Genomic DNA, 22,103 nt, shown 5'->3' with positions numbered 1-22,103 from the left:
ATATACTTTTTATATTAGGTTTTTAATTTAATATTTTTTAATTATATTCTTCGATAAGTATGCTATGTTTAATTCGAAATTGAATAAATATAATAATAAAGTGAACAGCCAAAGATATGGCTACCAAGTTGACTTCCAAAAACCGATACTAGAGACGTTAAAAAGTTTGGTTATATTACACTTTCCTTCATTACAAGACGTTTAAATTTATTTTTATATTTAAATTAAGTATGTAAATAATGTGAAATATATAACCTTTTTTTATATAACAAATTAATTTCTTTTTAATATTACTCGATTAATTTAAATTGTTTCTATAAAAATGAAATATCGGCATTTAAATTAATTATGAAGACACTATTTGATTTACTGTATTAATTTTATACAATATACACGAATTGAATTGTTTTTATTCATTATATTTTTATTTTAGATTTGATTCTACATTTTATAATGGGTGTTGTACTATTATAACCAAGAATTAAAAAGGAAAAGATAAAAACATTATTATTAATTTACTATATCAAAATAAGAATAAATAAAATCAATTTCTTTTTTTGTAATCAATTATTTTGAATTACAACATGAGAATCGCAATAGAAGGATGTGCCCACGGTGAATTAGAAATTATTTACAATAGCTTACAAGAGATTGAAAAAGTCAATGGGAAAAAAATAGATTTATTAATATGCTGCGGAGATTTTCAGTCAACAAGAAACTTATGTGATCTAAAATGTATGGCGGTACCTGATAAGTATAAAAACATGTGTACTTTTTACAAGTAAGTATTAACGATAAGAAGTTACAATGTCATAATAATTAATGATTTAATTGTATAAATACCTTATAGATATTACTCAGGAGAAAAGGTTGCTCCAGTATTAACTATTTTTATTGGTGGTAATCACGAAGCATCAAATTATCTTCAAGAATTACCATATGGTGGATGGGTTGCTCCTAATATTTATTATCTTGGTTATGCTAATGTTATAACAATAGGTGGTATTAGGATTGCTGGAATTTCTGGCATTTATAAGAATCATGATTGGTTACAAGGACATTACGAGACACCACCTTACACTAAAAGTACAATACGCAGTGTTTATCATGTTAGAAATATAGAAATATTTCGACTAAAACAGGTAACTGTTTATATATATGTGTATATGTATATATGTATTCATTAACAATTTTAAATTATATATATATTATTTACAAGTAATTTTTTGTTAACAGATCTCTGGTAAAATTGATATTTTTTTATCTCACGATTGGCCAAAAGGAGTAACTAAGTACGGAGATGAAGATAAGCTATTAATAAACAAACCATATTTTAAGTATTTATCTTTTCTTGCACTTTGATATAGATTAAAATATTTAAAAATAACATATAGTATATTAAGTATTATATCCTAGGACTGATATTGAAAACAATGCACTTGGTAGTCCAGCGAACATGGAACTATTGCAATACCATTATCCATCATATTGGTTTTCTGCGCATTTACATTGTAAATTTGCAGCTCTTATCCCTGAAAAAGATGGAACTAGAGTAACAAAATTTTTAGCATTGGATAAGTGTTTACCAAAAAGAAAGTTTCTTCAAGTTTTAGAGCTAGATCATAATCCTAATGTACCATTAACTCTCAGTTATGATTTAGAGTGGTTAACTATTCTATTTTTAACAAATCATTTACTCAGCGTTAAGAATGGAACTCATTACATGCCTGGACAACATGGCACAGGCAGATGGACGTTTACACCAACTGCTAAAGAAAAAGAGAATGTATTAAAGAAATTTAATTATGATTTAAAAATACCAATTAATTTTACACGAACTGTTGAACCTTATAACCCAAATTCAACGAACTGTCAATATGAAACACCTAAATTGATAATAAATGATCAAACTACTGAATTTTGTAATACTTTGGGCATAGATGATCCTTCAGTATTATTGCAAATTATACTAAATGCAAAAGAAACAAAGGTTAGTGAAACATCAATGGAATCGACATTAGAAAGTACATTAGAATCTAGTGATTTCTGCATCACGTACGAAGAAGACGGTGCATGCGGGGATAGTGCAAACAATACTATAGACATGGTCGATAAAAATTATAGCGATGTACTACCAGTAGAAAGTATAAAATCTGATAGTAAGTATTTTAAATAATAATGTATAAATATAGTTAATAAAAACGATTATAAATACATACATTATTCTATTTTTTTGTTTATCTTACAGGTAATAATCCCATTACACAGGTAGAACCAAATTGTAAAAAGTTTAAAAGAAGAAATTATTCTATGTATTCTAATACTCTTTAAATGTGAGCAAAACTTTTTTTTTTCAAAAAGACAGAAAGAAGATCATTGATGTAAAACCTTACATAGTTTACTTATTCCAAATCTCCATATGCATAATTCCGTTTTTTTGTATAGAGTATCTCTTGAAAATATTATATAGAAATATATGTCATGAAAATATATGTATAAACCAATTGATATTTTATCTTGATTAGTAAAAATCAATTAATCGATTGATAAATGCATGTATATTATAGATAATATTTCTATTATATTTCAATGATTTACAAATTAATCAAACTACATTACATTACAATACATTGCACTGTATATTACATAATGTTTTATATATATATATTTAGATTAAATAAATCTATAATATTAAAAAAGAAATGATTATAGATTATAATAATTTAACTTTTCGCACTCGAAAGTTTATTTTAACTCCAATTATACATTTATTATGTGTTATGAATAGGAAATTATTTGTATTTAAATTGAAATGACTCAGGAGCAGAGCCATTTCACATTTGTTTTCAAACTTGAAGACTCTGCTCTGTAGTCCTCGAGTGCAAAGGGTTAAATATATAGGACTAATTGTTTCAAAAAGACAAAATGTTGATCTATTAAATAATTATTTAAAATATCAGGATAAATTGATTCGTAGCACTTATTTAAATAGACAGAACTCTCCAATAGTTCTGTTATTCTTTGCATTATTCTAACTTGGTTGTTAATCTTGAAGAATAGATATTAATTAAAATGATTACTTGAAAATTATTTAAAAAATCACTACACACGATTGCAAGATAATTCAATAGCATGACGTCAAAATATACATTTATTTGAATCATTAATTCATTATAAACAAATTATACTTACAAAGGATATTAAATCTAGAAACACTTATTCATGACAGTCATTCTTTTTCAATAGTATAAGATAAAAAATACAAAATAATGTAAGAATTTATTAGAGTAAAAGTTTTCATTCATTGAACTTTTACATACCTGTGCACACTCGGATATTATTATTGATTATTTCATTTTTTTCTGTGCTTATCGATCACTCTCACAAAACGATACAACATACAATCTCAGTGTTCATAGAAACTGAATTTCATCAAATTTAACAATGGTTCAAAATTCTATCTCACAAAATGTGTGATATTTTTCCTTATTTACATTAATATTCACGCTCCTCTCCTCCATTTTTCACCATTACTAAACTTAGTCATTTCTCGACCACTTACGCCACATGTACCGATACCTACTCTGCCATTAACATTTTCTGGTGTCGCAAATATGCTTTTTTTTATTACACCCTTCTTCGAAGACTAAAAATAAATAAAATATTAATTAAATAATTGTATGTTTGTAAAAAGTAATATTATTGTTTTTTATTGCTTACCTTATTTGTAAAAGCTAACCATTTATTTTTTTCCATCTCACGTTCCTCCTCAAGTTCCTTGAATCGTTGTAGCTTTCTTTGTTTTTTTTTCTTAAGATATTCTCTTTGCTTATTTGGATCAGCTCCTGCAATAGCAGCCGCTTGCATTTTTCTGTAAAGTAATTAATTCATCATTTAATGCAATACTACCATAATATTATGGATATTAATATAAGTGTTCAAATTTAATATCTTAATCAATTAACGAACAATAAAAAGTACATACAATAATCTGTAAAATGTTTATATAAAAAAAAAAAGATTATTAAAAAGTACTTATAATACTACATATGTGATTCCATGTTTGCAACTGCTGTTCTTAATACATCTGTAACAATACTTAGATTTTATTATGGATTATAAATAAAACAAAGAATAAATTTGTTGTAGAAAGTCTATGGTATCTGTTTACCTTTTCCTGGAATCCACAGACGTACATAGATAACAGGAAACCAAGGGATCAAATGAATGATAATGGGGTTTCAGGTGGAAGCACATCATACGGTAGAATTATTATTGTGGACCAATGGGATTTGAATACGAAGAAAAGAATAATGGATTAGTAATAGTTAAATCATTTAACAAATTATCCCTTCATGTTCCACTAATATTAAATGATACTTATTAATATAAGTGTAGAAATATGAATTGATACATTGATAGTAATTTAATAAATTTAACCCCTTGCACTATATGATTTAACGCATTGAGTTGTATATTATATTTTAAACTTCTTATGATGTTTGGATTTTTGTTTCTCATGTTTGGATTATAAAGCATATTACAAGTCTCATGTGTTGTTATAGTGCAAAGGATTAATAAACTTTGTATATAATTTACTTTGATTTTTGATCTGCCCAATCGGAGGCTGGCCTTTTGGCTATCGATTTGAGTTGACTGAGCATGGTAACATCAGTATTTTTGTATTCATTAAATGTGACGTTTACAACTCCATCCTCGCTTATAACATCTATGGTTGCCTCGTAATACCTACAAGTAAAATACTGAAGTTTCTTATCTAATAATTTGTGAATAATATGTATTATAATTAATAAGTAGTCCGTTAAGAACTTACTTGCCATCTTCGCTCCATGGAGCCATGCACTGATCACCAACCTTCCATTTATTAGCTAACACTGCAAGCAAAATAGGATCTTTAGCATCCATGCCATTGGCTTGCCTTTTTTCCTGTTGTTGTGATTTAATTAAATCATGCGTTAGCTCTATTACTTCTTCGAGATCGATTTTTAATTTTAAAAGTTCCTCATTGGTTGGATCTGTCGTAAGAGCAGCCTCAACCTAAAATAAACAAACAAATAATATGCAATATCTGTTGAAATGTTAAAATAATGAAAAATATATCAAAGATTAAATGTTGATAACATAATGTTAGTAAGGTTAAGAAAATATCCGTAATATTATTACCTGTTGAAGTTGTAATTTGTAATTTTGTAAATCATCCATGGTGAGAACGAAATAATAAATTATCTAAGATATAAAATAATAATTATTATTGTCTCCCTCCGCGAGTTTTTCTATTATGAACTCTTAAAACATTAATTACGATAAAACACAATGGTTCTCCAGTAATTAACCTAAATCTCGTAAGATGGCGTATTCGTCGTTCAAAATGACGCTCGCCTATGTATTATGTACTACGAAATATATACCAATGAACTACGTAAGTCAAACTTAATATTGACTAATACGTAAATCAAACTGAATGTTGATTTTTGTAAGTATTCGATACTTAAATAGTTAATTACGTATAAATTAACCGTCGAATTAAGTGCCTCGTCATAATAGATTAGATAAAAGTATTAACAAAAAAAAATAACAATAATAATATTATTTGATAGGTCAAGTATCGTCAATGTGGTGTGTTTAGACATTAAAAGTAAATATTGAATCAGCTGATGAGTGACAACAGACAGACGGAGTCCGCGTTGATGGTTGATGGTTTTTGGTTATGGCGACAAGCAGTTCGGACGGTTCTTGTAACGCTCCTGCTGATTTTCATCTATCATCGGACTTAGAAGAAATTCCTAGTCGTATACCGCTTAATTCATTAAAATGTCCACTCTGTCATAATACTCGACGAATTTTTTATTGTCGTTTTTGCGTTCAGAATGGAGATTTCGTCCATTCAACTTCTGTTTACACGGAACGGTATATATACACATTACTATCTCTTATCAAATATCTTATTTCTAATTATATTTTCTTCTTCCTATTACTTTATATTTGTTTTTAAGCTTCAATTCTAGTATTACAATTATTGAAATAAGATACAACAATTATTTTTTTTAATTTGTTTAACTATAAGATATATTAGTCGAATGCACTAATCTAGACTTTGTATATCAAATTAAAACAATATTTAAGGACCCGAATAATAGTATGGTTTAATAGTATATTATTTAGGTTTGCTGATAAGCAATTACGATTATATCGGTTAAAAACAGCCAGAGCTCAACTAGAAGAAAAATGTAAGAAGGCTCTTGAAAAACACAAGCAGAAAGATAAATTGGTATTTATTAAATATATGTTTTCATTTCATAAAAATATAATAGATAAAATATTTCATGATTTCAATTATGCTTGCGCTAGTTTTCATTTCATTATTGCATATTACTATCCATTACATTTTTCTTTTTTCTTTTGCAGATATGTGATATCAATGTTTGTAAAGAAAGAATCAGACTTCTACAACTTTTAGTTAGTGAAACCAGACAAAGCATAAGCAGAGGTATTTTCATTAAATAATCATATTTATTATGATTACATGTATAAATCTAATTTGAAATATTAATGCATTGTATATTAATTTTAATCTTTGTTAGGTAATCAACGTTTAACTGTTTTGAAAGATGTGAATTCTCAGTTGGCATTAAGAATTCCTAGACATGAAGAAAGAATCGAAAGGTTACATAAATTGGCAACTACAATGTGTTTGAAACAAGAAAAACATAAAGAAGCGGTTGATCGACAGAGACAACAATTAAAGAAAGTTATTAGAATTGCAGCTAAACAATTGATTCAATACATATTTCCGCTCTCGCAGGTGCAATCCAGTAAAAGGTAAACTTTATGTTAGAATCAGAGAATTTTTAACGATTATTATATGTATGTAAAATATTTCCAGTTTATGTAGTAGCGAAGAAGATGTAAATGCAGATGTGGTTACTTGTGCATTAGCAGATGCATCAGGAACATCGTATGTTAGGGGTAGATGGATTAATGATGCAGAAAATGTTTCAGAAGTACAACATCGTATAATAGCACCAACATTACCGGGTTCAGGCGATTACAGTGCTTATTCTTTATGGGGTAATTATTTTGAATATTAATTTATCCGTTAAATATTTATTAGAAGTTGTTGGCTATTTTTTTTTTAATTTCTCTTTTAGTTGCTGCAAATAAAGATAGCGTGCCTGGTACTAATAAAGAACCATTGCACAATCCAGCATACAATATCAGTGCCGCTTTAACTTTTGCCACACAACTTGTTAATATCATAGCATACTATGTAAATGTTAAATTACCTTACAAACTTAGTTATGGGTAAGTGGTGAGCTATATATACTCGTATAATTTATTGGGGCTTATTTAATTGACTTACGATGACGCACATATATATATATATATAATATATGTATATATTTATATAGTTAAATATTATAACTAATACATTTTTAGAGAATTTTGTGGCAATGAAATGTCGGATCAGAAGTTTGCTAGAAAGGTAGCAAGACTTAACAGTAATGTTCTACATTTATGCTTTACACAAAATACAGATATTGCAGTTCTTCATCCAATGCACACTTTACAAAATCTAATGCACTTACTTAATACTGAAATCAGTGATCTTGGAAGGTACAATATATCTTTTCATATTAAAAACAAATATATAATTATTAGTAATAACAATAAATATCTTCTTAAATAGGATCGGTCCAATGGAAGTTGATTCCAATGTAATAGCACAATTGTACAGTCAGTTAGTTCCTGACTTGGAGAACAGTGACGACTCTGCTTCTGATGAAGAAGAGGATGCTTTTAATTGGGAATGGGAAGCAGTAAGTCATGATTATATTCTTAAACTTCATTTAACAAGCGAATAAATTTTCCATATTTTTCTTAAAGGTTCCAAATGTCGCATGTCCTGAAATGACAGTTCCCATTCCTGGATCCTTGGCTAATCAACAATCTTCTATGCAAGTGAATCAGAGCGTTGCTGGAGGCTTGGTTACGAGTGCTGCGGCCAGTATTGCCTCTATTTGGCGTGGTTGGACAACCAATAAATAGACTGCTTATTTTTTTTTACCGATACAATTCCTTTTATACAGATTTTAATTAAATTTTTCAATATGTACGTACATATTGAAATATAACTATATATATAAACCTATATCTTTTAGGAATGCTTTAAAGTGTATGTCTTATGAAAATATCATTTATATTTTACATTAAATTTCTTTTTTTCTGTTAAATACAATTTTTCATAATAGAAATAATATTGTACAAATAATTTGTACATACAAATGGTCAGAAATCTTATACGATATTATTAAGGAATTTTATTTAACAATACTAATTATTTTACTATGTTAGAAACTACGCTATGATTGAAGTCTGAAGGGTTGTAAACATTTCTATTTCTATTTAAGAAATTCTAGATAAAGTTGACTACTGTTAAACGCCATCCGAAGTACGGCAAATAATGCGTACCGGATGGTGCAGTTTTCAGATGGAAATGGGACACGAAAAAAAAAAACAAAATATATATTTGACTTATTTTTTCGAATGCACAATGTACAGCAACATGTGTTGCTTTAATGGAATCCTCCATTCTCTGTTACAATACATTATAATCGTTTTTCTTATAATTTAATATCGCAACATACGTGAGTTTGCAACGACTGCCTTATTAGTGATTACTATTATTTTCTTAGTACTTTGTGATTTTGTATTTCTTTAATATAAATTATTTAAGATAAATCATACTTCCGTTAATTAAATATTATATTAATTTATTTATAAAATAATAGATGAGTCATATGATTAGTGTGTTATTATTGACTATGAATGTTTGACTATGAATAATTTTAAGAGAAATATAAAATAATTCGCGTTCGCTTGAAATTAATGATTATTTTATAAACTTTATAAATTACTTAACATATTTATATCTTTTTCTTTTTTTTAGGGTACATTTATAGGCTAAATCCAATGTGCTCGTAAGAACAAGTTGATAGCATTAACTAAATTAAACTAACTTATTCTTATACATTGTATTATTATTACAACCTTTATAGCATTCAATATAATGTATTGTATAAGTCGTTATTATGCATTATAAGAGTATACTAATTACTTGTTCGAAAATAGACAAAATCAAAAACATACAAATTTATCAAAAAATTGTCTGTGTGACTGCGAAAAATGTTATTGTAAATAAATCTTATTCACATGAATTATATTAATCTATTACTGATAAATTTGCTTTACGAAGGTGCACGCTCTTGTGTATGTGCAATTATTTAATTATTTAATGATATATTATTATTTAAATAAACTTAATATTCCATTTATAGTTTTAAACAGAATATATACGATATTATAAGAAATATAATCAAAATTAATAATTGTGCATCTAAATGCAATACGGTGATAAGAAATAATGTTATTTATATCTGAAAATTTAAACAAATTACTTAATGTAAAATTATTTTTGTTTATATTATAATTTTAAAGTATCTAGAATTTCTTATTCAAATTGCGCGCGTAAAAGATACTAAAAATATTTTGTTAGGTATGGTCATAGTCGACACAACCTTATCTGACATTTTGCAAAGTTTCAAGTACATCTGTTGATTTTTAATATAAAAAATATTTTGAGGAAAGAATGTGTTTGAAATTTTTTTTTTAATTAAATTTTTTGCGTTAATTCATTAAAAATATTAGAAAAAGCTTCTGGGGATTTTTCTATCTTGAAACTGCAAAGTTATGAGTGATACAAAATAAACAAAAATGATCTGAACAGAACTAGGAGTTGTTTATCATTATATAAACTCTTTGATAACATATTTATTTTATTATTTATTAATTGCTCTAAAAATCAGTATAGGATAAATTGTTAAATCAAATTGATATTATATATAAAATAATAGTTAAATTTATTGATAGATAATTTAATAGGTAGATTAGAAACAAATGTTAACATAATCTATTCTATTTAAGCAACTTAATTTTTATAATTTTGAAGCAAATGCGACAATTCTAAGGAACCTTTGAATACAAAACTGATGTATTATTGTAATAAATAAAAATTAAATATTATAAAAATATATAATAATATATATCGCAAGAGAGAGAAAGAGAGAGAGAAAGGTTTTTAGAACAACATTGTATTAAATTAAAATGTATTGCATGGATATTGCTAAGTGAAGATTTAACTATATTTGTACAAATATAGCACAAAATTGTATATATATATATAAATTAATAAAAATATTTTTTTTTATTTAACCTATTTGATACTATTAGTGATTATAGTCATTGATACTTAGCATCAGTTTAGAATTTTAAAAATTAAAATTTTTTAAATGCACTACATTATAATATCTGATTTCTTATCTATTTTATGATAAAATGTTAGTGTTATAACTGGCCCATACAGTAGAACTTTATTTGTTACACTAGTAGCCATACAGCGAAAGCATACTTGTGAACGACAATAGCCTTATCGGAACAGTTAGAAAGACTAATAGGAAAAATTATTGGAAGAAGTTATCGAATTTGAATGCTGAACTATTTATTTCTTCTTACTCAGAAATATTGCTTCAGATGTATTAATAAAACAGTATATGTGATAATGATATAAAACATTAGCCAACTATAATTTCATTTTTATTACATAACATATTCATTTACATAATGTAATATTGTTGACATATGTATATTGCCTTATATGACACTTGTATAACATAAACTTTCTTTTTTCATTTTTATATTTTTTTTTTTAATCAAGTATATCATGTGTTGGACTGTGATTTTTATATAATAAAATAATATTTTATAAAATATCGCAATTGACTTTAGTCTGGATTCTTAAAGGACAAGTTTAACTGATTTATTGATTAGATCAACTTTAAAATTGGTCCCAAATCTCATAGCCAAGAATACAAAATTATTGCAGAATGTATAATCGAATAAAAGTAAAAAAATAGTAATAAAATAAAATAAATACGATTTGAATCCGTTCAATAAATACAAATGTTTTTATCAATACATATCATGATTTTTTCATTTTATCATTTTATCATGATATGATTGTAAAAAAATGCATTATCCAAAAAGAAAAACAAGAACATATTAAAAGATTATTAAAAGTTTATAATTTTTCATTATAAACAAATAATTGCATGTAAATATAATTTATTATAACTAAATAAACGCATTTGAAGGAATTAAGTATAGTACATAACATATGAAAAAAAAAAAAAGTATTGTATATTAAAATGAAGTCTTATTGGGCGTTAATAAGTCAACATTAAATTCAAAATCTAATTCCTTATCGTTGGAACATTTAATAAAAAACAAAAAATAACTTCGAACGTAAGAGAGAGAGAGATTGAACATGATCTATTTTTTTTTTTAAATATAACTTATCTTTGAAGTATCTTTCATATACGAAATATGTGTACGAACAAAATTTGTATTTTATCTTCTTTATATTGAAAAAAAAACATCGCTCTTATCAAATAGATTATATATAACTTTGAAACATAATAAGTATTAAAAGATATCAACGTATTTACGTAATACAAACTAAATTCTAAAATAATCTAAAAATTGACAGAGAAAAAATAAAATAAAAAAGCAATATTAGAATTCTTGGCTAAAGATAAGGTATTTTTGTACGGTTGATCTTAGAGTTATAAATTTGATATTAGCTATGGTAGTTATGATGTGTGATGACTTTGACGATAAATCATTATCATGAAATATGTGTCTGTATCATTTATTGCCACCTTGCACAGTCTCTGCTCATGTAGCACTCCACTATGTTTCTTGTTGATGGACATTTCACTTTCACCACTATTGGACTGGGCCAGTCTATTGCATACCACATGTATCAAACTGTATACATACTCAGTACACTAACTGGACTGTGAATTCTGTAAGCACATCATTATATAGTATTTTAATTGTTGAATATACAACATACTTCGTATAAGCAATTTATGAAAAATAGAGTTAACGCATTTGTTAAATTTGTTTGTATATATATATATATATGCATTATCATAATTTAGTTATACCTAAATAATCTCTATTAATAATATATTAAGTTTTTCTAATATCTTAACTTTGTAAAAATGAAAAATATTTACAAAACTTACTGTATCTCTTAAATCAATTTTTAAAGACATACATGTGTTTCTAATTCCAATTACGATCATAATTTTTTTTTTTTTAACATCATACAGTGTGATTAATATGGCAATAAAGCTTAATAACATTCAATCATGCTAGTTAGTTTAGAAGAAAAAGCTTTTCAATGATGCTATGTTAATTTAAAATGATGTGCTTAAGTATTGTAAATATATAGCTTCTCTATTTATACATAAAATAGAATATATATAAATATATATATTTCCTACAACTCATCTATCCACGATTATATAATGCACAAAGCAACTATATTTCTTCGAACATAAATTAATATAATGTTTATAGCTAATTAATTGAAACCAAAACATTATAAAGAATAAAAAATTGAATATTTGGGAAAAATAATCGTAATGAAAACTAATCGGGTCATAGAAATTTCATTGCTAAATATTAATGACCACATTGTTTCAATAAAATTAATCAAAAAGTACTATTATTATAAAATGTTATGAATATTGATTGGAAACAATAATTAATAAATTACTAGTCTTTTTTTGTTTACAAATATGTATACAGGGTGTTCGAGGTTTTTCTATCGAAACAATGTCAGTATATTCTATGCATATTTTTTATTTTTGTGCATAAAATACGCTGAAATACTGTTTGACCAGAAAAACCTCAGACACCCTTGTATATTTAACATGATCTTTATTAATATAGTCCTATCCTGAATAATATATGCTTTAGTTTTAGACTATGAAAGAAAATAATATATTTTAATGAAATACAGGATTTTTATATGACAGTATTATAAAATGATCATAATCAATGTTAAATAATTACATTAATTGTGCGCTAATTTGAAATGATTTGATTTCATTTCATTGATTTTATATGATATTAAAAACGTAAAATTACAGAATAGGACTATAAATAAAGAAAGCTTGACTATGTAGAAAAAAGAATTATAATTCGCATTCAAGTTAAGATCAAAGATCTTGTTTATTTGAAACTACTTTTAAATGTTTGTACTATAGTAAATCATATTTCTATTTATATATACAGTAATCCTTCCATTTATATGGACTCATTTTAACGTGCTTAAGCTACCAGAACTCAAATGTCACAAAGATGCATTATGTGAACATTGGGGATTCCCTAGTGTAATTTATTTCGTAATTGCGAAAATTTATCTGCAATTGCATATGAATCTGAAGTTTAGAAATCAAATTTACAATAATCCAGTCATTAAAAAAAGGTAAGAAAATGAATCATGCTGCTTGGTTATATAATCTGAATGAATTCACAGTTCACATAATTAAAAAAAATGCTGACACTTTTTATTATTCCATTTACTCGTTGTTTTCATGGAATCAATTACTCGCATAAATGGAGAGATTACTATAGATATATATTTATATATGTATATACATACACCGACAGAATCAACAATTTCATAATATTTTACATATAAATAGGATAATTCAAATAATAAGACATTAATAAAAATTAAAATTTATATATATTTAAAGGATATTTCTTTTTTTTGTAGATGCAAATCAAAAATAAAATGGTATTTATATTTGTTTGTTTGTAATTCGTATTATTAACTTCACACAACTTATCTCATGAATTCTTTTTAGTTTTCCCAAAAATGCTTTAAAATATATATAATTTGTTTTTATTTATTTTTTTATTTTTAAAGAGAACTATATTGTGATCATGAAATATTATATATAAAAGCCAAAAAATTGGCAAAATTACATTTATCCAATTATTCACAGTTTATACGATTAATTCTATTTAGAATATCATTGGTTAATTAATGGCTTGAAAATATTTAAAATTATAAAGAATATAAATGTTAAATTGTTAAAAATAAACGACTCAAAATGTTTTACAACTGAGAGATAGAGATAGATAGATAGATAGATAGATAGATAGATAGATAGATAGATAGATAGATAGAGAGAGAGAGAGAGAGAGAGAGAAGAGAGATAGATAGATAGAGAGAGAGAGAGAGAGAAGAGAGAAAGAAAAAAATAGAAATATTATTCACTCCGACAGAATAGTAATGTATGTGCAAAAAATATTGCGTATATTACAAGTAGATGATATATTAAATGTTTTCCCACAGTTATATTATCTGAAATAAGATAAATTCAAAGTATCAATTGTCTTCAAACTTAAGAATTTAGAATATTCACTTGTTTAGTAAAAATAGACCATCGTCCTAAGATACTTGAAGTGTATATATATTGTACTTTAATAATATTATTTCAAAATAATCTATTCAATTCTTTAAATTTCAGAACAGCTTCTTATAATCGAAAATGGTACGTACTTTGGTACATCTATGCTACAGTTTTAAATTAATGGATAGCCTTGAAAATTAGTTTCCATTTTGTTAAAAAATAGTAAAAGTTTATATTAAAACGTAGTGTTTATGTATGATATTTTTATCGTTCGTATCAATCGAATACTTATTTGTAGTTTTCCAATTATACAAGTTTCATTCATAGCTTCTGTAAGAATGAAAATTATTGTAATACATATATATATATATATATATATTTTTTTTTTTAATGTTAAGTAATATTATTACAAACTCACATTACTTTTAATTTAATAACAAATTTATATGCATTTATTTTTTAATGCATAAAACATACAATTGAATTGAAATTGAAATTAGTTTAATCTATATTGAGTGAATATATTTAATTAGAGAAACTAAAATCAAGGCCATCGTGATCGCCACGACTCTACCACTTAAATTTTACAATTACCAGAATAAAATATGAATACACACTTTCATAGACATAACTTTATGCATATATACAGAGACAGTACTCCTAAATCTAGTGATCAGTTTTGCTACCCTTTTTGTTCTTTTTAATTCAAATATTCCAATAATATGAAATATATAATTAATAACAATATACATGCATATGGAACAGATTTTGATTAAAGAGTAGCAAACATCGATCAAGAAGTAAATATTGTGAGTGTGAATCCCTCTAGGGCTACAAAAATATATAAATATATATAGTTAATATTATGCATTTTTATCAACGTAGAGCGAGAGGGTGTTACAGAAATACTCTACTAAGTTTATTAGGAAGGTAATAAAACTTTGGATTATAATAATACCAATGATTATACAATTTGATGATTATTGTTGTTATTAAAAAATAATATTATTTATTTTAAATGTTTCGAAAACAATGTATTTTACGTGTCACACACAAATAAAACTATAAGAAAAGAATAGAAAACAAAAATACAAATAAAATTATTTTTAACGTAAAAATATTTTTAACGAATATTTTTCACAATGATGCGTGTATAGAGATTCTTTAAATTTAATTTTTATCTTGCAATGATTTTTGTATGATAACGCGTTTTATTGATTGATTACTTCTTCGCGTCGTGTGATTTAAAGAATAAAATAAAAAGAAACAACGAAAAATATGATGTACACACGTGCATTTCTTAGTATAATATCTCTAGACCCTCTGCATATATAATATAACTGTAATATAAACATTTTCTTTTTCATTTCCTGGATAAAGAGAAATTTATAAAATCTAACAATAGATAGTGATAATTATTAAAATCAGCGATATTCCAATTATAATTAGAATCAGCTGTAGGACTTGTAATATGCATTCTCAGAACTTCATCTAAGAATGCGCAATGTAATATAAGTTATTATTTCAATTTTTTTTAATTAATTTCATATCATACTCGTTTCTAAAGTTCCGTGTGTATTCCTTAAATAATTCAAGTTTATATATATATAATATTCATTAACCAATAGTTTTTTATGTTGTAATAATAAAAAAAAAAAAAAGAAAACTAAATAAAAGAAATCTTGAATTGACATGTTTTTTCTTTGTTTTTTATTAATTATTAGTAATTATCATTATTATTATTATTATTATTACGACTTTGTAAATTCTATTACTGAATTGAAGTCTAGATGAGATATATATAACAAAAAGATAAACGTTTAAAATGTAATAACAGGATATAATTAAGTAAAAAATATTTCTTACGTGTAAATATTTTCAAGGTTCGATTCATATCTTTTTTTTGTAATCCCCTATCACCTAACGTGTTCTTCAAATTATTCATTCTTAATTGTAATATGTTTAAACTCATAGCAGATACATTAATAATAATTATTATCATTATTCTGTAAATAAACAAAGAAAATTTTTCGGCTTATTTCTTCTTCTTTTTTTTAAATATATATATAGTATTATTTTTTTAATTTCCTTCAACGCATTTATGTGTATATTTACACACACACTCACACACACACATGCACGTGCGCGTATTTAGTTTACTTTTTTTTAGAGTCAGAAATATTGTGTTTCTTTATTTTTCTTTTTTTTTAATGTTTGCCAAATTATACAGTACTGCGATTAAATATAAACTCGATAATAATTTTCTAAGGCATTCGAGTCAGGACACAGTGACTGCCTTGGAAATAATTTGATTTCGAATTAACCGAATGACTTGAAATTTCGAATTGACCGAATGAATGAAAATGTAAATCAGCGCATTATCTTTTTCATAGATGAATTTATTTTCTTCTATCTGTATTATTAATGAAAATAAATAATTTTATAAACAAAAATATATCCATTACTTAATCAGTCGTTGTTTAGAAATTTTAAAGAGAGAAAGTAGAAAAAGATTAGCCAAGTTTATGATAATTCGCAGTACGATATAAAAAATATTTTTAATCTACACTCTAATTACAAGCAGATTATTTTTCGTTCAATTTCAATTTGTGTTTATTATGTATCAATTATTTCTTGCTTTTCTAATACAAAAAGAAAAAAATAATAAAAGAGAAAAAAAATAAGAGAAAGAGGAAAAAATGCATACCCACGAGTTATCAGTATCAGTAAAACAAATGTTTTTCTGGTTTAAAATCTGCATCATCATATGAATGAAAACGGGATAAGTCTATTAATTATAATTGTACATTTGATGCAGTATAAAAAAATGTTCACAAGTTAGTCATGTCAAAGGTTTTCGTATATAAGACTTACAGTATTCGCTTTTTTAGGACATGCTTCTCGAAACACTTGTTCGATCAAAGGTTGCCTATAATAAAAAGAAAATTACAAAATATTAATGTTTGTAATACAAGAACTCAGTTTGAAAGTTGCTAATGTTTATATATATATATATATATATAGCTAATTTATTCTCATTTATATAGACAAACTTTTTATATAACGATGGTAGAGAAATAATGCATATAATATTAGGAAGAGATAAAATATATAATTGGATTCTTGCCTACAAGATCTAATTTTAATCAGGAAATGGGCCAAATTTGTAGAAGACTAAGATATCTTAAGCACTTAGTGATGAAATTAAACTATATAATTAGGCTAGAGTTTTGTCAAAAAAGGCGACTACTATGAGAGTTTTATTTTCGTACGAAAGAGATAATATGAGGAAAAATTGAGAAGAAAAAATATTGTAAATAAAATAATACTCACTTAGATTGAAGTCCTCCTCCGGGAGGTAAATTGGGGAACTGTTGGTCCACAAGAAGTTGTATTAGTTTAATGAAGTCGAACTTCTCCTCTTCTTCTTGTTCCGCTACTATTTCTAAGAAAGCAATTAAAAACTATCAATATAATATTCAACCACTTAACTTTAAGAAATTAAATGCATTCCTATTATTTTTGAAATAGTGAAAATATGAATAAAATAATAGATTTTAATGTTGCAAAGATAAAGTTATATATATATAGTTGGAGAAATACTGCTTATACTGGATGTAAAACATTTGTATTAGGTAGTTCAATATATCACACAGAAAGAAGGAATTGATTGCTTGAATAATTAAGAAAAAGAAAAAAGAAAATTAATAATTATCGGAAAAATTAAAATTGATATTAATAATTTGATAGAAACATCTATAACACGAAACACATCAAATATATGCTATAGAAAAATAATTGTAATGTTTAAGAATTTTATAGATCAAAAAGAAACAAACACAGTTGCTGTTATTTAGTTTATGAGAAAAAATAAAGAAATCATGTGTATAAATATTATAACTTCCATGCAGTATTTTTTTTCTATTATAATATAGAGATTTAAATATTATATAAATATAAAAGGAAATATCTTCCTTTTATATATATACACACATATGCATATACATACAAATATAAAAGGAAATATATTAACTAGATTTACATACACGTGCATCTACTTAGGACTGGAATAATATATTTTACAGTACATTTCTTATGGGAATATATGAAGCATACTCCGGTCTTAAGTAGATACATTGATATCACATTTTACTTATGTTTATACTAGTATATATATTTTTGTCAATTGTTTTTTTTTATATCCACCTCTGGAATTGTCAAGTGCAGATCCTTCTTCATCCTTCCCACCCCCTATTCACATATATTTGTAAGTTGCCATGTTCCTCCATAAGAAATGCATTGTTTGCAAAAATAACATAAAAACATTATGTGAAGTTCCTCTAGACTTGTTTTAAAAATGTTTTTCACCTACCTGTTACATTGCTTTTTACATGTACATATCAAGAGAGAGGAACAAACAACTTCCTTAATTATAACTGTTTTTTGTTTTGTTTTGTTTAAAACATATTTTCATTGTCTAGGCACCTGTCAACTCCAAGGGTGGAATATAATATCTCTAAATAATAATAATCTTGTATTTGAAGTAAGTTTAATCTTTGAAAAATTCAGTATATTACAATTTTCTAAATTGATATATATATAAATGAAAAGTTTTAACTTGCATTAGCGAAAAAAAGTACCCTGCGTTTTATCGTGGACTTTTTAAAGAAGATATATTTCATCTTATTGCCACGTACGAGTAGCAAGCACATTATTTATATATCAGAAGGTTTATTGTTTTTCGATTCAGATTAAATTTCAAAATAATAGGTGAATGGTAATGAAGTTAATTATTCCTATTTATATATAAGATAGTTTTGAGTTATCAAATTCCAAGGACAAATATACGGATATATATATATGAGAAAATAATGTTAGATATATAATAACGTAGATCTTATTCATCGTCTACTTTACTTTACTTTATATATGGCACCAAGAATGATTTTTCAAAATATAACACTTTTTAAATATATACGACAAATCTTAGAGAAGATTATAATGGAAAAAATTGTTATATTAGACTTTATACAAATAATGTTGGTCCATAATTTATATCCTATTATTATAGTTAGAAATGTACTAGTTTTATTCATAAATATTCTTCTTGTAATTTAGATATCTCTACTGTATAAATACGACTTTAGATTGTATATATAAGTTAATTTTAAAAAGAAAATGTATATATATATATATATATATATATATATATATGTGCACGTGCACGTAATATTTATATAATCAAAATATTATTGTAATAATTGACGAATTTTTGTTTATATATATATATATATCTTTTTCTTGAACTTCAAGATTTGTACATAATGTTTCTATATTGCACGAATCGATTATCTTTAAATATATGATTATTTTAATAAATACTAAATAACTCACATATCTTAATAAATTGCTATTAAATATCGATAAGAATTTGTAGGATTTAAAAATACAGAAAAATGAATCGTCTAGATATTCAATTTCTTACTTTAGAACTAAATCTTATAAGGAATGTCATGTGTGACATTGTGATCTGGTATTAACACAACAACAAAAAGAATATAATGAATGTGTATATGAAAAAGAGAAAGAACCTTTAATACTCCTTTCAATGGCTATTTCCAGTTCAGCTTCCTTTTCCTGTGCTTCGGAATTTGGTTTTGGCGCCGCGGGGAACGTAACCAAGACAATACTCATATTATCTCTACTACCCTATAATAACAATTTTTATTTAGTAAGATAAATGTTAATATTAACCCCTTGTACTATGATTTGACACATGGAACTATGTGTCAAAAGTGTGATATATATATATATACACATGTTTGAAATAGATATAGAAACTTACAAGAAATCTAATAATAAATGTCGAAATTAAACTTCAAGTGATTAATAATGCTAAAATAAGAAAGAATAGTATACCAATGTTTATGTACGATATATGGTAAATATAATCTTACCTTGTAAAGACATGTGTCTATGACTTGATTTGTCACTGCTTCTAAGTCATCCGTAAGCAGTAGCCTTGATCGTATAAAACCACATAAGTCTTCATTATTCATAACATCCCAAATACCATCACATGCTAAAACTAGAAATTCATCGTGTTCATCATCTCTGTCTCTTACGAATATTTCTGGTTCTGGTGACACTAACTGTTCGCAGGGGCCCCTATCTTTCAAATTCTTATATTCGTAGTCTCCCAATGCTCTTGATACTGCCAATGCACCATTTACTCTTTGTATCATGACACTTCCACCTGCATTCTGTATTCTTTCTTTCTCTGCAGCTAAAAACGGTTTATGATCTCTGGTAGAGAATACCGGGCATCCGGAACTGCAAAGTACTGCTCTAGAGTCTCCACAATTAGCAATATATATATTTCTGGGAGATATAAATGCACAGACAGCTGTCGAACCAGATTTATCTTTTCCATCGCTCATCTCTGGTAAGTCTCTCATTTCAACATCAAGCTGAAGAAATCCAGAATGTATTGCCTTAATGACATCCTCTGCTTTGAATTCTTCAGTCTTCATAATGCACTCTAACAAATGCTCTGCACTGTGCTCTGATACCAATGCCCCTGCATGCCCATCAAACACAGCAAAATAACTCCAATCGGAAAGGCCACCTCCCAAGCCGGTTATAGCTCTATGAGCATCTTCCATTTCCAATCGCCAACCCTGCATACTGGAGACGCCATATCGTAATCCATTGCCAGCTCCATGTTCATTATATTTATCTGTTTTAGGAGTATCCAAAAATGCCCCCATAATATTTGTCGAATACTTTTTACTTTGGTTAAAATAATCAATTTTCTTGAATATTATTTAATCAGCATTTTTCCATGTACAAGGATCTAATGCTTTTTTTCACTTTATCTAAAATAGAAAGAAAAAAAGATACTTTAGTTAACCTTTATTATTCATTATCAAAATGAACAGTCAATGTTATTGCGTTTCATTGATAACTTTATCCAAAGAGTATCAACGATTAGTATCACGTTTGGAAAAAAACGTTTCATATGTATGATGATCTCAGAAACATGCATTTGTAAGATTACCATGAACAAACTTGGCCTTAAAAATGACACATTAATAGACATTTAATATTCTAAACATTAACCGATTCCTTTACCCGTTCGAAAAGAAATGATAACAATCTAATAGAATGAAAGTAAGTGTGTAAATGTAAAGAGTCTTTCATTAAAATGTTCTTAAGGTACGCGTTAATAGTCATGGAACGAGAACGATCGGTAACCGGCGAATGTACAGCCAATAATTCCTAAATATTCCAAATACATCGATTGAATTAGTTAAATATTTATTAAAAGTAAAAAAATATAAGCTCTGGCAGACATAAGCGGTGGAATATTATTACAAGAACAATTCGTTTACGGCAACGCCAAAATTTCGCTACTAAAATAGTTTTACCTTAACTAGCTGGCTCATTCGTGGAAATAAAAAAAAATAAGAAACTTACATGTAGAGATTTTGGCCAAATATCATCGTTACTTTTTTTGGAAGAGTATATTATTCGGTTATATGTGCGTTACAGCGTGCGTGGTATTACGCTAATCGACTCGTTCCATGTTTTTCCAAATGCACACGAATATGTATTACCATCGCCAACGTACCCCTTTGCTCTAAGCTCACACACACACACACAGTAACACGAAATCGACTTACGCAAATGGCGGATCAACCTTCGCGCTATTTATTAATAGCCAAGCGTCGTGGCGTCATCTTTAAC

The 22,103-nt window shown here is 26.2% G+C and overlaps 4 protein-coding genes across 6 annotated transcripts; 2 read left to right on the top strand and 2 right to left on the bottom strand.

Annotated features, from left to right (window-relative positions):
• The first annotated feature begins 119 nt into the window (after window positions 1-119).
• On the top strand, window positions 120-2,392 carry LOC122523065 (lariat debranching enzyme). Its single transcript, XM_043644607.1, has 6 exons — window positions 120-228; window positions 434-781; window positions 851-1,142; window positions 1,237-1,337; window positions 1,417-2,159; window positions 2,249-2,392. Exons 2-6 carry the CDS (start codon window positions 585-587, stop codon window positions 2,329-2,331), a joined length of 1,416 nt encoding a protein of 471 aa, XP_043500542.1. The 5' UTR covers window positions 120-228; window positions 434-584; the 3' UTR covers window positions 2,332-2,392.
• A 1,097-nt stretch (window positions 2,393-3,489) lies between these two features.
• LOC122523520 (survival of motor neuron-related-splicing factor 30) lies at window positions 3,490-5,367 on the bottom strand. Its single transcript, XM_043645313.1, has 5 exons — window positions 5,185-5,367; window positions 4,835-5,058; window positions 4,600-4,749; window positions 3,721-3,871; window positions 3,490-3,646 (listed from the first exon to the last, which is right to left on the bottom strand). Exons 1-5 carry the CDS (start codon window positions 5,221-5,223, stop codon window positions 3,503-3,505), a joined length of 708 nt encoding a protein of 235 aa, XP_043501248.1. The 5' UTR covers window positions 5,224-5,367; the 3' UTR covers window positions 3,490-3,502.
• A 126-nt stretch (window positions 5,368-5,493) lies between these two features.
• LOC122523517 (beclin 1-associated autophagy-related key regulator) lies at window positions 5,494-9,236 on the top strand. Of its 2 annotated transcripts, none has more exons than XM_043645309.1 (9): window positions 5,494-5,928; window positions 6,172-6,289; window positions 6,427-6,508; window positions 6,603-6,840; window positions 6,905-7,089; window positions 7,170-7,323; window positions 7,459-7,635; window positions 7,709-7,838; window positions 7,906-9,236. In XM_043645309.1, the coding sequence occupies exons 1-9, from the start codon at window positions 5,729-5,731 to the stop codon at window positions 8,065-8,067; spliced, it is 1,446 nt and encodes a 481-aa protein (XP_043501244.1). In that variant the 5' UTR covers window positions 5,494-5,728; the 3' UTR covers window positions 8,068-9,236. The 2 variants fall into 2 exon arrangements, with proteins under 2 accessions (XP_043501244.1, XP_043501245.1); XM_043645310.1 differs by having other exon boundaries at window positions 5,495-5,928; window positions 6,184-6,289.
• A 2,440-nt stretch (window positions 9,237-11,676) lies between these two features.
• Window positions 11,677-22,040, bottom strand: LOC122523518 (protein phosphatase 1B). 2 transcript variants are annotated; one of them, XM_043645312.1, is made up of 6 exons: window positions 21,834-22,040; window positions 20,312-21,232; window positions 19,946-20,063; window positions 17,688-17,799; window positions 17,229-17,283; window positions 11,677-11,942 (listed from the first exon to the last, which is right to left on the bottom strand). In XM_043645312.1, the coding sequence occupies exons 2-6, from the start codon at window positions 21,122-21,124 to the stop codon at window positions 11,925-11,927; spliced, it is 1,116 nt and encodes a 371-aa protein (XP_043501247.1). In that variant the 5' UTR covers window positions 21,125-21,232; window positions 21,834-22,040; the 3' UTR covers window positions 11,677-11,924. The 2 variants fall into 2 exon arrangements, with proteins under 2 accessions (XP_043501247.1, XP_043501246.1); XM_043645311.1 differs by lacking the exon at window positions 11,677-11,942 and having other exon boundaries at window positions 16,515-17,283.
• Window positions 22,041-22,103: the final 63 nt, after the last annotated feature.

The sequence above is a fragment of the Polistes fuscatus genome, unplaced genomic scaffold, assembly GCF_010416935.1.
Source record: "Polistes fuscatus isolate 324 unplaced genomic scaffold, CU_Pfus_HIC Scaffold6, whole genome shotgun sequence".
NCBI classification, from domain to species: domain Eukaryota; kingdom Metazoa; phylum Arthropoda; class Insecta; order Hymenoptera; family Vespidae; genus Polistes; species Polistes fuscatus.
Note: the sequence above shows the minus strand (reverse complement) of the source record. Positions and strands in the feature narration are given on the sequence as shown.

Excerpts from the sequence above, each read along its gene's own strand:
- LOC122523065 (XM_043644607.1), top strand. The coding sequence starts at position 585 with ATGAGAATCGCAATAGAAGGATGTGCCCACGGTGAATTAGAAATTATT. Across the intron at positions 1,143-1,236 it reads AAATATTTCGACTAAAACAG|ATCTCTGGTAAAATTGATAT; the intron begins GTAACTGTTTAT and ends TTTTGTTAACAG. Across the intron at positions 2,160-2,248 it reads AGAAAGTATAAAATCTGATA|GTAATAATCCCATTACACAG; the intron begins GTAAGTATTTTA and ends TTTATCTTACAG.
- LOC122523520 (XM_043645313.1), bottom strand. The coding sequence starts at position 5,223 with ATGGATGATTTACAAAATTACAAATTACAACTTCAACAG. Across the intron at positions 4,750-4,834 it reads CCATGGAGCGAAGATGGCAA|GTATTACGAGGCAACCATAG; the intron begins GTAAGTTCTTAA and ends TTTTACTTGTAG. Across the intron at positions 3,647-3,720 it reads GGTTAGCTTTTACAAATAAG|TCTTCGAAGAAGGGTGTAAT; the intron begins GTAAGCAATAAA and ends ATTTATTTTTAG.
- LOC122523517 (XM_043645309.1), top strand. The coding sequence starts at position 5,729 with ATGGCGACAAGCAGTTCGGACGGTTCTTGTAACGCTCCTGCTGATTTT. Across the intron at positions 6,509-6,602 it reads CAGACAAAGCATAAGCAGAG|GTAATCAACGTTTAACTGTT; the intron begins GTATTTTCATTA and ends AATCTTTGTTAG. Across the intron at positions 7,090-7,169 it reads CAGTGCTTATTCTTTATGGG|TTGCTGCAAATAAAGATAGC; the intron begins GTAATTATTTTG and ends TTTCTCTTTTAG.
- LOC122523518 (XM_043645311.1), bottom strand. The coding sequence starts at position 21,124 with ATGGGGGCATTTTTGGATACTCCTAAAACAGATAAATATAATGAACAT. Across the intron at positions 20,064-20,311 it reads TAGACACATGTCTTTACAAG|GGTAGTAGAGATAATATGAG; the intron begins GTAAGATTATAT and ends TTGTTATTATAG. Across the intron at positions 17,284-17,687 it reads GGAGGAGGACTTCAATCTAA|GCAACCTTTGATCGAACAAG; the intron begins GTGAGTATTATT and ends TTTTTATTATAG.